The sequence below is a fragment of the Myripristis murdjan genome, chromosome 8 (assembly GCF_902150065.1).
Source record: "Myripristis murdjan chromosome 8, fMyrMur1.1, whole genome shotgun sequence".
Classification (NCBI taxonomy): Eukaryota; Metazoa; Chordata; class Actinopteri; order Holocentriformes; family Holocentridae; genus Myripristis; species Myripristis murdjan.
Genome location: NC_043987.1, coordinates 33,023,582 through 33,038,100, shown reverse-complemented (window position 1 = coordinate 33,038,100; position 14,519 = coordinate 33,023,582). Strand labels below are relative to the sequence as shown.

The window sequence follows — 14,519 nt, the reverse complement described above, 5'->3', positions numbered from 1 at the left end:
TGCTGCTGGACACATCTTCAGTCAGGGTGAAACGGCTTTGAAAGGAGCTGGCATAGACAGCAGAGTTTGAACCTGCGTCCATTCTCCCAATCCACTCCAGAGCTTTCCCTGGCCGTTGCCTCACCCAGTGTATATAGTAGCTTGTCATGTCAAACCCAGACATGGTACATGACATCTTCACTGTGTCTCCTGGTCTTTTCACCTGAGAGGGAGTCTGATCCAGTCTGATCTCACTCCACACTCCTGCAAACCAAGAAAATGTGATCATCAGACATCAGAGGGTGAATCTCTGCTGAGATATTGACCAGAGAAAAGTTTTCACTTCAGAACTGTTTTCATACCATGTATAGTGACGACACACAATAAAGTCCAGACGATAGTGTGGTCCATCATGTAGTACACCCTGCAGTGAAGTGCTTTCTGATCAGTGTCTTCCTCCCCTCTGTAAAACTAGCCAAATGTGTGTGTGTATTTAAGGAGTGAGGACTTTGCATAGACCTCCCTCTGCAGGTTTAAATAGGGAACATGTCAGATGGATCATCACTGCTTCTTAGTGACAACTGTCATGTTGCGGCTGTCAATTTTAGAAAACTGCTCTGATGGCAAGTGATTTTTATGTTGATATGTATGTGTTATTATTGTTGTGGTTGTTGTTTGTTGTTGTTTGTTGTTGTTGTTGATGATGATGATGATGATGATTTTGTTGTTGTTAATTATCTAATTTCACTGTAACAAGAAAAAAAAGGAAATATGCATTTCCTCCTACGCATGAATCAGTTGAGCTACCTTGCAAAAACAAGGTTTGCACATTTTTTCTTCATATGACTTATACAATAAAAACCTCCTTCCTGCACAAAGTGTAAAACAAGCTTCTCAGAATGAATAGAAGAAAAGCTGGGAATTTGTCATGTGGATGAGATGAAGAACAAATTTAAAAATAAAACTTATTTTGATTAACTGCTTTTTGTTCAGTGATTGTCTTTTCTCACAATTTTTGTTGACAAAGTTTTTTCATGAAAAAAACTTCATTCATGTTTTTTTTTTCTTTTTTTAAAGCCCATCAAAGTTTAACTCTCATTATTAATTGTAGTTTGAGTATGTGTGTGTGTGTTTGTGGACCTGTGTGTTTCTGTAAATAAAAATTTTCATATTTTCTTACACCTTTAATTCAAAAAGGGAGGACTGGAGGATTTTGTCCAGCTGCTCCACCAACTCCAGTCACTGTGGCTCTCGAGCACAATAATAAACAGCAGAGTCTTCAGTCTTCAGACTGTTCATCTGGAGATGCACCTGCTGTCTGCTGTCGTCTCTGGAGATGGTGAACCGGCCTTGGACTGACTGGGAATAGTAGGTGCTGCCACCACCAGGGTTGATAAAGGCGATCCACTCCAGTCCTTTTCCAGGAGTCTGTCTGACCCAGACCATGTAGGAGCTGCTGAATGTGAATCCAGAGGCTGTGCAGGTTAATCTGTGGGACTCTGCAGGCTTTTTAACTACTGGTTCAGATTGTGTCAGAGTCTGACCATCAACACCTGGCAACACAAAACAGAAAAGCATCACATGCATGAAGTACGGATTTGAATGAAGATGCTGTCAAATCCAGGTGAGTGAAAATGTTGACCTGCCCAGCAGAGAGTTAAAAGCAGCAGTCCTGTCCTAAAGCCCATCATGTTAAAGTGTGTGGCCACTGTTGTCTGTCATCCTCTCTGCAGTCACATAAGTAGAGATGGGAGACATCAAAGTTTTGCATTGACTCCTCCTCACAGGGAGGGAGGACAGCACTGCAGTGGATTAGTCTCTCAGTCATTTTGTAAAATTAGAGAATGAATGTTCACTGTACAAACACTGCCTCCAGATCTGAGAAAGAGGACGGACAGACACACCTGTTGGGCAAACACACACATACAATGTCGACATATTCAGCTACATTCACACTCACAGACTCACAGACAAACGTGAGTCCAGACATGCAGCAACAAGGAGGAATCCCTATCCTGGTTCAGAATTGACAGATTTTCATGTTAATGTCCAAGCTGAGGTAGGACTGGGTTCTGTAATCACAAGACTGAGTTTGTTTCAGAGCTTGGGAGGAGTTGCATTATCACGTCATACCATTATATCATTCCATTACATACTGTGCTCCCATCAGTTTTTGTAGATCAACTTTGATTAGGAATAATGACCAAATAAATATATTTTGACATTAAATATGGTTTTGAATCTTCATCAGAGAAGTGGCCTTGAATGTGTTAAAACAACAAAAATGTTGGTGTTTCAGGTGAACTAGTAGGAACCTCAGAGGAACACAATGTGATTATTTTTTCATTAGAAATATGATCAACCAGTCAATAATAACAATAATAATCACCAAGGTATTTAACAAAACTGAGTGACTTATGAATCAAAATAAGTATATGATTAAACTCATGTCTATTTTTTTTTCTTTCTTTCTTTCTTTCTTTCTTTCTTTCTTTCTTTCTTTCTTTCTTTCTTTCTTTCCAGAACATCTGTCCTGCAAGTGGCCTTGAATGTGTTGGTGGTGTGAGGCTGCCTCCTCTGGTGGCTTCATGTTCCAAGTGTTCAGGGACTGAGGGGTTTTTGTACAGCTCTACCAATGCTTTGTGTCACTGTGGATCTCTGGCACAATAATACACAGCAGTGTCTTCAGGCTGCAGATTCCGTCCCGTTAGAGTCACTGTCTTGCTGGAAGAGGCTGTGGACATACTGAACTTGTTTTTCAGTGAATCTTTGTAGTTTGTGCTGCTACCAGCAACATGTCCAATCCACTCCAGTGTTTTCCCTGCAGGCTGTCTGATCCAAGCTGTGGCATAGCCAGTAACAGAATAAGAGACCTGACAGGTGATGGTCAGAGTTTGACCTGGCCGGACAGTCAGAGACGCTGGCTGTGTCAACGTTTCACATTTCACACCTGTGGAAAACACAAACATTTTTTTAAATCAAAGTATCCAGTTACATGGCACCAGAAGAGCTGCTGGTTTTGTAAATGTGATGTCAAATCCAGAGAGACTCACAGGATCCAGCAGCCAGCAGCAGCAGCAGAGCTACAGACAACATGGTTTGTGTTGAAGCTGAACTGGTGGGAGCTGCTCTTCCTCTTTTCTTTCAACTTCCAGCCTCATATCAACTCTTTATAGCAGAGGAACCAGGAAGGACACTTTGCATACAATCAAACGTACGACTGAAGAGGATCTACTCAGCAGTGGATCTAAATTGAAGTTGTTTTGTCTCGAGTATTACAGTCGTCTGATCTAATTATGTATAATGGTCAGTGTGTGATTCATTGTTTTCCACCCTTTCTCTTTAATCAGTTCCTGTTCTGGTAACAACACATATCCTGTTGTATAGTTCTAGTTGTATGAAGCCTGTCAAGGATACAATTCCAGTGCTACTAAATCTTTATTAATATCACACCAACATGTCCACTGAAGTTTATTGTGCTCGATTTTTTCGGTTGATTTGACATCATTTGATCTTAATTTGAAAACATGCAGATTCATATTTACTGAAAGAAAATTCCTTTTTATCTTGTAAATGTCCTATATTAATTTGTTTGAAGATAAAGATTTAACAAATATGGAAATTGTCAACACATATTACTGTGGTCAAGTTATGATCATGTTGTAGTCTGAGGATTAAACTCTAGCCAGTCTTTATGCTCCAAGGCTCCAAAGTCATTTAAGACTCATGAGAAACCTGGAGCTGAAGGAAGAGACAAACATTTGCTGCCCTCTAATGTTTCAAAGAAGAACTGCAGCATAATTTCTACTACAAAATAATGTCACTCACTTTTCACTTCATCATATACAGGGATGGTTGTGGTTGAAATTTGTACAGAAATTTGTACAGAAAGCAGTGATGCTTTAAGTGACGAAAGTGTTGTTCTGGATTTGGTAGTTTTGTGAAAAAGCATCATCGTGATTTGATCATTTAAAATTGTTCATCAAATATTTAGGAAATATCAAATTATGTTTGTGATGACTTTGGATCATTTGTTGTAATTATTTGCTATGAATTATTTTTCTTTTTGTAAACATACATTTAAAGCTTTCAGTGCTGCTCAGATGTAGGAGTGTTGTTGATCTGACAGAGCAGTGAGGATGAGGACTGGAGGATTTTGTACAGCTGCTCCACCAACTCCAGTCACTGTGGCTCTCGAGCACAATAATAAACAGCAGAGTCTTCAGTCTTCAGACTGTTCATCTGGAGATACACCTGGTCCACATTGTTGTCTCTGGAGATGGTGAAGCGATTCTGCACCGATGAAGAATAATGTTTATTGGCACCACTTGGAGCAGAAATGAGGGCAACCCATTCCAGTGCTTTTCCTTCAGCCTGTCTGATCCAGCTGATAGCAGCATCATCATCTGATATCCCTGCATATGTACAGGTCAGTTTGTGGGATTCTCCAGGCCGCTTCACCTCTGGTTCAGACTGGGTCAGAGTCTGACTGCAAACACCTGGAGAGAAAAACAGTTGGATGAAATTAGAGCCAAACAAAACCCTTTACAGAAAAAAGTGTGAAGTGTTCTTGTGCCATTCACCAGTGAAAGTTGATATCATCAGAAAGGTGAGACATGTAGCTACTGCCATGGTGAGTATTGGATTTTGTCTGGTCAGCAGTTTGGTCTCTCTTTCAGTTTGGAGTGAGATAAATACAGATGGAGGAGAGCAGAGTTTTGCATTGACTCCTCCTCACAGAGAGAGAAAAATCAAAAGATTATCAAATGAAGGAGGGGAACTGGCTTTAATGTTGAGCAGCTGAAGGAATTTGATACACATGATAAAATATTTATATTGTTACTGGGTTTTTTTCAGTGAAAGAGAGGATCGATGTGGATGTGGATTGATGTAGCCTATTAAAATCAATATCTGTTACTCAAGCATGAATGTTGTTTTGTGTGCTTTTAGTACTAGTTCAAGGTTGACAAGTGCACACTGAAGAGCACTAAAAGAAAGTTACAGGTTTTCAACAGCATGCTGTCCAGAGTCAGCAAAACAATATGCTTTTTTTTCCACACAAGAATCAATATCATCTACAACTAATGCAACAGCAGAGATGGTACCATGCATAGATCTGAAATTAGACTGGTGAGGGTTCAAAACAGAATATTTAGAGAACAACACATTGACTTGGACATTCAATTCCAGTATTTTTTGCCAGACAGTAAAGTTTGGATATTGAGCGATAATTATTGAGATCTCTGTTGCCTCCTTTGTACAAAGGAGGAGACATATATTGTTGGCCTACCATCAAGACTTACTGTTATGTGGAAATAACTCTAGCGAGGTGTCAAAATAAATGTAAGAGTAAATTCTTAGAGTAAATCATTCTTAAAACATCTGAAGTAGACTTCAGTATAGAGTGTTTACCCTGGATTGTGGCACACTGGATTGCTACAACCCCTCCTGTGAAATGTAAAATAAACTGTATTATTTTTGGGCGTTAATGTTTTCTTGGTGAATGTGTTTTTCCAGCTCTGACATGCTTCAGTGCTTTGTAAACAGATCAGTGTGGATGAGTTTTTGCACAGCTTCACAGGCTCCTGTGTCACTGTGGTTCTCGAGCACAATAATAAACCGCAGAGTCTTCAGGATTCAGACTCTTAACCTCTAAGAACACTGCATTTTGGAAACTGTCTTTGGTGATGCTGAACTGGCCTTGGACAGCCTGGGCAAATACTGTGCCAGTTCCACTATCAATGCGTCCAATCCATTCCAGTCCCCTGCCTGGTTTCTGGCGAATCCAGTGCAGCCAAGCAAGAGGAAGTCCAGACACTTTGCAGGACAGAGTGACTGACTGTCCAGCTCTCTTGACCACCGGCTCTGAGGAGGTGAAGGACTGGCCCTGAGCAGCTGAGAGAGACACAGAGTTTAGACGGTGGGAAGCCAGCAGACAATCAAAGCTCTTTTCCTCTTTTCCTCCACTGGATACAGACAAGTACGCTTCACTCACCTGAAATGAGAGCCAGGAGGAAGACACTTTCTACAGCTGTCATGGTGGAAATTTGTGGAGTCAGCTGAGAGAGGCTAACATGAGACTGAGAGGACAAAACATATATACTGTGCAGGAGGAGGGGAGGAGACTGTGATGCTGGCTCCTTATTTCCATCTTATTTGCATGTAATATTTACAAAATTATAAGTGTAAATTCAACTGAAAAACAGTTGCAGATATGACACTAAGAAGTTTGTGATGTGGTTGCACAGAAAAAAAAAAAAGTTTGGAGTAAATTTGAACATATTCAGAAGCATTTTTTGTTTATATCTTTGTGTTATTATTATTGTTGGTGTTTTTTCTTGCTGTTGTTGTTGTTGATGATGATGATGATGATGACGATGACGATGATTTTGTTGTTGTTAATTATCTAATTGCACTGTAACTACGCATGAATCAGTAGAGCTACCTTGCAAAAAAAAAAGTTTGCACATTTTTTTCTACATATGACTTATACAATAAAAGCCTCCTTCCTGTACAAAGTGTAAAACAAGCTTCTCAGGATGAATAAAAAAGCTGGGAATTTGTCATGTGGATGAGATGAAGAACAAACTTAAAAATAAAATTTCTTTTTGATTAACTGATTGTCTTTTCTCACGATCGTTGTTGACAAAGTTTTTTCATGAAAAGAACTTTCATGTTATGTTATGAGCTCAGCTCTAGTTGTTTTTTTTTTTTTGTTTGTTTGTTTGTTTTTTCCCTTCAACGTTTAACTATCTTGTTATTAATTGTGGTTTGAGTATGTGTGTGTGTTTGTGAATATAAATATTCATATTTTCTTACACTGGAAGCAAAGAGCTAATTCAAACAGGGAGGACTAGAGGATTTTGTCCAGCTGCTCCACCAACTCCAGTCACTGTGGCTCTCGAGCACAATAATAAACAGCAGAGTCTTCAGTCTTCAGACTGTTCATCTGGAGATACACCTTCTGTCTGCTGTTGTCTCTGGAGATGTTGAAGCGGCCTTGGACTGACTGGGAGTAGTAGGTGGTGCCACCATCATATCTGATAGTAGTGATCCACTCCAGTCCTTTTCCAGGAGCCTGTCTGACCCAGACCATCCAGTTGCTGTTGAATGTGAATCCAGAGGCTGTGCAGGTCAATGTGTGGGACTCTGCAGGCTTTTTAACCACTGGTTCAGATTGTGTCGGAGTCTGACCATCAACACCTGGCAACACAAAACAGAAAAGCATCACATGCATGAAGTACGGATTTGAATGAAGACGCTGTCAAATCCAGGTGAGTGAAAATGTTGACCTGCCCAGCAGAGAGTTAAAAGCAGCAGTCCTGTCCTATAGCCCATCATGTTCATTTGTGTGGCCACTGTTGTCTGTCATCCTCTCTGCAGTCACATAAGTAGAGATGGGAGACATGAAAGTTTTGCATTGACTCCTCCTCACAGTGGATTGGTTTCTCAGTCATTTTGTACAATTTAAGAATGAATGTCATTGTGCAGAGTCTCTAAGGATTGGATTTAATCTGGATAAAACATGTTTTTTTGTAGAACCCCAAGATAAATACTATACTATCAAGTTCAAGTTAATTTATTTAGCCTATACAGCCCATCATCACAATAAGAAAAGAGAATAAGAAAAGTTGTAATTAGTCAAATCAAATCAAATCAAACTTTATTTATATAGCACCTTTCATACATAAAACAAATGCAACGCAAAGTGCTTTACATTAAAAAAACATACAACCCTAATCCCCCACCTCCTCACACACACTCACGCACGCACACACACACACACACACAAGTACAACATATGTCGCACATGCATACATCCCCAGGCATACACCCCACCACACCCCAGCCCACCCCAACCCAACCCAAAAATAAAATAAAACATGGCTGAGCGCTGAAGGACCAGATGAGGGAACACCATTCATTCTTTGGGAGCCATCCACACCGAGAGGCGTCCCAGCTCACGACTACACGGAGCGCCACTGCAGAGACCGCCCCAACCCAGACAGACAGGAGCCCACACCACGGCCATAAGGCCCTGGAGCAGGGCCCCCAACCATCCAGGCCAGGACAACCCCCAGGACGGCACCCCCCGCAGGCAGGCCAGACACAGCTCCTGGAGCTAAAAACTAAAAGACAACAGAGTAAAATACAATCAATACTAAAAGGGATAGAAAAAAAAGAAACAATATAAAAAAAATGAAGTGTAATAAATGGGTGAGTGTTAATAAATTAAAAACAATAAAATTAAAAACAATAAAACAATACAGGAAACATAAATATGTATTAAAAAGTAAAAAAAGAAATTATTTAACAAGCAACTAAAACCAATAAGGACAACAGAAGCAGCATAAAAGAGAATCAGATAAAAGTCAGCAACTAATTATTAAACACAATGATGTCTTATCATATCATGCAATCATATCATTCCATTATATACTGTGCTACAGTAAAAGGGTTTATTACAATTAAATAACTTAACGTCCCATCATTTTTTTTTTCTTAGATCGACTTTGATTGAAAATAATGACCAAATAAATATATTTTGAATTTGAAACATTTTGCCTCCTTATCAGGGAAGTGGCCTTGAATGTGTTGGTGGTGTGAGGCTGCCTCCTCTGGTGGCTTCATGTTCCAAGTGTTCAGGGACTCAGGGGTTTTTGTACAGCTCTACCAATGGTTTGTGTCACTGTGGCTGTCTGGCACAATAATACACAGCAGTGTCTTCAGGCTGCACATTCTGTCCAGTTAGAGTCACTGTGTTGCTGGAAGAGGCTACAGAAATACTGAACTTGTTTTTCAGTGAATCTTTGAAGTATTCATTGCCATAGCTATCTTTATATCCAATCCACTCCAGTGTTTTCCCTGCAGGCTGTCTGATCCAAGCTGTGTAAGAGCTAAGAGAATAAGAGACCTGACAGGTGATGGTCAGAGTTTGACCTGGCTGGACAGACAGATGCGCTGGTTGTGTCAACGTTTCACATTTCACACCTGTGGAGGAGAAAATATTCAACATATCAGTGTATCTGACAGTGGAATAATAATAAAGAAGTGGTGCAGTGTGATGACAGAGTGTGTGTTTGTCCCTCAAAGAGACTCACAGGATCCAGCAGCAGCAGCAGAGCTACAGAGAACATGCTTGGTGTTGAAGGTCAACTGGTGGGAGCTTCTCTTGGTCTGCCTCAGCTGACAGTGTGATATCAAGTGTTTATAGCAGACTAGAAGGAAGTCAGCTTTGCATACAGCACAACACTCACATGACAGAAAAGGAGGATGGGTTGTTGTACCTCAAGCATCTGATGTTTGATTCAAGGTTATTCCCTAACTCCTAATATTTGTGATGATACACAATACATGCTGCTTTACATGGCCACTTTATTAGGTCCACCTGCAGGGCCGCCGCTCCCTATACGCAGACTACGCACAGCGCGTAGGGCCCCGAGTACCTGCAGGGGGGCCCAAAAAATTAAGGTTGATAATAAAAAAAATGTCATGATAATTATAACATTATTACATAACAAATATACAAAATGTATAAATTAGTTTTGAACAGGCCCACCGTTGTCTTTTTTAATTGTGTACCCTACTCAATTTGAGCAAAATAAATGTTTTACCTAAAAGCCCCCCTGTTTCTAATATTCTGTCCCCCTCATGTATATAAATAGAGAGTGCAAAAATTAGAAACACCTCAAAATGTAATGTAGTCCACTACAAGATCGCAGCAAACTGCATCCCCTATAATAAACACAGAATTAAATTTACACATTTTCCACAATGCCAACAAACACTGAGCATTATTAACTTTCTTAAAAGGTAGAATTTATGGCAGAGCTGTTGCTTTGAACTGCATTAGATTGTACAGGTGGACCTGATAAAGTGGCCACTAAGAGACTGACAGACGAGTCAGAAGCTGAATCTAAAACCTCGGACAGTCCCATCGGCTGTGAACGTTATTCAGAAGACAGAGAGGTCAGAGCTACTATGTCTCCCTCTTGTGGTCAGAGTCAGTAATGCAGCAAAGCTGTGAACCTACAGCTGATTCAAACACAGTAACACAACATGTGTTCCTCTAGAGAAAACAATGTTTTATATTAATCACACAAAAGGTGAAATCAGCACCAGCTGGCAAGGGGCTAGTGGGAGCCAATTAACATCAATACATACACATTGTCAGTTTAGTCAATGTGTATGTATTGATGCTGGTGCTGATTTCACTGATTACAGAAGCAGCCGATATAAACCAGCTGATTTGGACTGACTGTAATGCCTGATGAAGCCCATGCGGCGAAAACGCTTTGCCAGACTCTTAACAAATAAATGATATTAAAGTTACCACATTGTGTGTGGCGGAACTCTTTCTTCTACTATGACATATTTACAGTGTTAGAATGAAAAGTATATCAGCTTTTAGAGCCTGGCTTAAAGTCCTGTTTACTAGCCGCTTGGTGTAAATCTGAAACTGGGGTTATAAAAGGACATCATGTGCAGCGTAAAGCCAGGGGGTTATTGAGATGGTGGGAAAGTTTGCTGTTTATTGCTGCTGTGAATGTTCAGTGTGACTTCAGTTCAGTTGATATCTTTGTAAATACAGCAGCTAAGCTATCCTGCTGGGAATGCAGTAGTTATGAAATGGGGGACAACAGGGAGGTAACATTGAGCCTGGCAGTATCTAACTCGCCACAGTCAGAGTGGATGTATTTGCTTAGCAGTCAGCACTCCTCTCACGTTATGTGGAGTCGCTCTAAGCAGTCCCGCATCTTGAAGCTGTACAATGTTACAGATGTGCAGTGCCCGCTGAGGCGGATTCAGCTCCACGGACAGTGCCCGCTAAGGCAGATTCACCACGGACAGTAGCCAATGAGGCGGATTCAGCACCACGGACAGTACCCGCCGAGGCGTATTCAGCACCACGGACAGTACCCACCGAGGCGTATTCAGCACCACGGACAGTGCCCACCGAGGCGTTTTCAGCACCACGGACAGTACCAGCTGAGGCGTATTCAGCACCACGGACAGTACCCGCTGAGGCGGATTCAGCAGCATGGACAATTCCTGCTGAGGCAGATTCAGCACCACGGACAGTACCTGTAAGATTTTCTATGGGGATGTGTGGCTATAACTTTGTTCTTATTATTAATGCGTTAATGTTATCAGTTATGAATTAGCCTATTAATCGTTATTAATTTGTTTAGTCTTTATGAGTTTCCTAGGCCACTGATTTAATTAATTTGTCAATTTGTTTGCATCTGTAAATGGAAATTAACATAAATTGATAATAGCTTGAAAAGATGATTAGCAAAAGCCCCCAAAAGGCATCATGGTGCTCACTGAGCAAAGAATAGCAATTAAAGTATGAATACATGTCTTGAGTAATAATCTAGCAATTTTCATGTTGTCTCATCAGACAGAGTTTCCCACACTTACTTGAACAAATATTGATGCATCTTGTGAATTCGTTTTTGGCGTGGTAGGACTTGCAAGTGACATCTGAACCTTTTGCCCACTCCTTCATATCAAGTTTAATCTGACTGGTCAGACTGAAGGTTTTCTCCCCTCCATCCACACATTGCAGCTTCTTTTCGACTGGTGAAGCCTTGACAGTATCGTTTCCCAGTTGCCATTGCACAGTAAGCTGGTCTGGAAAGAAGCTACTCAGGGTGCAGATGAGTGTGACTGGTGAGCTCTCAAACTTGCCTTCCCAGATGGAGTAGAATGTGATGTTTGGAGAGATCACCCGTGGTGCTGGAACTCAGCAGAGGTTGGTTTTCAGGTCATATATATTTTCAAAATCCTAATGTAGGATCTCAGGAGAAGTTATACAAACCTTTTGATTTTAGGCAGCTCTACCGTCTCAACCCTAGGTGTAATATCCCTGTACTTTGGCTAGATGGCAGAGTTGTACGTTTACACTGGCTGGTGCTTAAAGTCAGGTGGAGATGGAGCAGGAGGTGTGTTGCACAGATGTAAGAGCAAGACAGGGAAGAGCGATCAGGGCAGGCAGCAAGCGGAAGCACCGAGTAACACCCAGGTCCCAAAAAAGCTCCCAAAATACAGAAGTGAAACATGACACTGAGCAACAGTGCATCACACACAACAGCTGTGACGCCTGCTCATACCAGGAAAGGAAAGGCACTGAAAATGTAAATATCTTATAACTATTTACATTCTCAGGCACCTCTAGGGTTTTTTTGATGACTTCTTACAACACACTGGGAAATAGAAAAGCTACAGTACAGAAGCCCCCTGGGGCCACATGGTAGAAAAAAATAAATTCATGTGCAAATCTACACACTCTTTACAAATCTGCATCAGTCTGTGAATCTACACAGATTTACATATTTAAATTCAAATTACATATTTAACCCCAGTTTTGTTGACTTCACCATCGGTAAAAAGAGTCAGTTTGGTCTTGAGATGAAAATTGTTGCATCATTTGTGACTTAAGAAGTAATATAGACTAAAAGTAAATGTACCAGCACATGGGGCACAAAGCCTGTTGATACTGAATCTTGCACATTTTCAGCTGGGATTACAGCATTTTCCTTGAAGAGTAATTATTATTTTATTATAGAGAGTTTGGCAACACTTGTTAAGGACACAATTCCATAAACCCTATAGTTTTTGGCTGGTAATACACTCACTGCTCCACACACCCACACACACTTATTCCAAATATGGTTGGGTACCGCCCACATCCGAGTCCTCATTACAAAGGATTTCAATAGCAAAAAGGCATTTTTCAGTGATTAACATGGTGGACAAGGAAAATTATTTGCAAGAGATGCCAGCTAAGAAGCCAAGAATCTGTCCAGAGAAACAAAAGGCATCCAGTGTTTCTGTGAAATATACCAAATTAAACCCAACAGTTTTAAATGTTATGAAGAAATGTATGAATGACACCACATGGATTTGTTATTGAATGCTGGCCAAATAGCGTGTCTACTGTGGCTGAAAGTACATGAACTAGCTACCTAGACAACTAACTAGCTAACTAAAGCAGTGATTTAAGTTTTCTGTCACAATGAACGTATACAGGGATATGAATAACCGTGTTTCTCTGTGTTCCATGTAAACATCATATCCCGGATATGCTCAAAGCCGGGATACTAAAGACCTTGTAAACACAGTAATAAAGGCTTTGCAAGGCCAGGTTGTCTGACAGAGTAAATTAGGTTAAGGTCCAAATCAGTAGTTAAATGACTGCCCAAGGCTACCTGGCAATATGATAGGGCCAGATTCTGAGTGATTTTGTGAGAGATTAGAGACTAAATTAAAGGAAGTGAGCTGCTACCCTCAAGGCTAGCATCATGCCAGATATTTAACGGAGTTCAGATTCTGAATTCTGATGTCCCTGTTTAGTTAAGAGACCAGGTTGATTCTGCAACCATTTTTTGAAATACCACATGGTATCAGATTCCCCGTGTTGTTTTGTTTGTTCTGAGTCACGTGTTAATTAAAGGATCCTCCATTTAAAGGCTCAGATGGATGAGCACAATGCAAAAACTCACCTGCAGCTACATTCAGGTGAAAGATTCTAATCAAATGTATAATTTCATACAGTTTATTTAAAATAGAAAGCGCAATAAAAATGTTTGAAATCTGTGACTATAAAATATGTATTTACAGATGACCAGCACTGCAGCCAGCACGTTGGCAGTGGAAGACTCCCGTCCTTCCCCCAAGTCAGAGACGATGAGATGGCTGATGTTACTGATCCAAACAACACTCCTCAACAGGTACATTCATGTTCATCCCCTCAGATTTCAATCTACTCTCTGTCTTTGTCATAGTTTTGTATTTGTGTTAAATTAGCAGCTAAAAAAGTGTAAAGAAGATCTTTGTGATGGTAATCTAGTTTGAATAAGGACACCAAACAGTTTGCTATAATGCATCTAGAAGGTTAGTGGTAGTGGGATATTTAGGGCAGATTTGAGCATTCAGAGGGATTTATTTCTTGGTTAATTATCACTCTCTTCTGGGCACTCACGGCTAGGGATGGGATTTGATAAGATTTTAGCAGTTCCGATTCCAAAATCGAATTTGCTTATCGATTCGATTCTTTAACAATTCTCTTATCGAATCTCAATGGGCAAGGGGAAGAAGAAAAAAATGGACAAATGGGTTTATTAGTATTACCTTTCTCATTGTGTTGTTAAAATGCCACCACTCCTGTCCATCCAAATGACTTTTGCACAACTACATTTGAGCGTTCAAATGATTGAAATATTTATTAAATAATGATACAAAACTCTATAAAACAGATAATCATTTTTTTCTCAATATGGGTACTGAAGAATCAGATGTGAGCATTTGACTGGAGAAGTTCTGATACTACATGCTACTGGGTTATTTCGGTCGATAGCTTAAAAGGTATTGACTAGGGTTGGGAACGATATAGCGATATGACCGGATAACTGCTTTTACAGGCGAGAGATATGGCTGTGTTGGTAGCAGACTCCTCAATTGATACCACTCAGCCATGAATCCTCAGATGAATCGATTGTAGAGTTGTGGATCGGATATCGCGACACTAGGAGTCG

General features: G+C 40.5%; 2 protein-coding genes across 2 annotated transcripts in view; both read right to left on the bottom strand.

Annotated features, from left to right (window-relative positions):
* The window catches only part of LOC115363515 (immunoglobulin mu heavy chain-like), a 30,508-nt gene extending 23,191 nt beyond the window's left edge, over window positions 1-7,317 (bottom strand). Inside the window, exons 1-2 of the mRNA XM_030057774.1 lie at window positions 7,272-7,317; window positions 1,222-1,532 (exon numbers count right to left, since the gene is read on the bottom strand). Of these exons, the coding sequence (XP_029913634.1) occupies window positions 1,222-1,532; window positions 7,272-7,317 (357 nt within the window). The remainder of the gene's footprint in view (window positions 1-1,221; window positions 1,533-7,271) is intronic.
* The window catches only part of LOC115363486 (uncharacterized), a 381,300-nt gene that overhangs the window by 134,059 nt on the left and 232,722 nt on the right, over window positions 1-14,519 (bottom strand). The gene's annotated exons all lie outside the window — the stretch shown is intronic.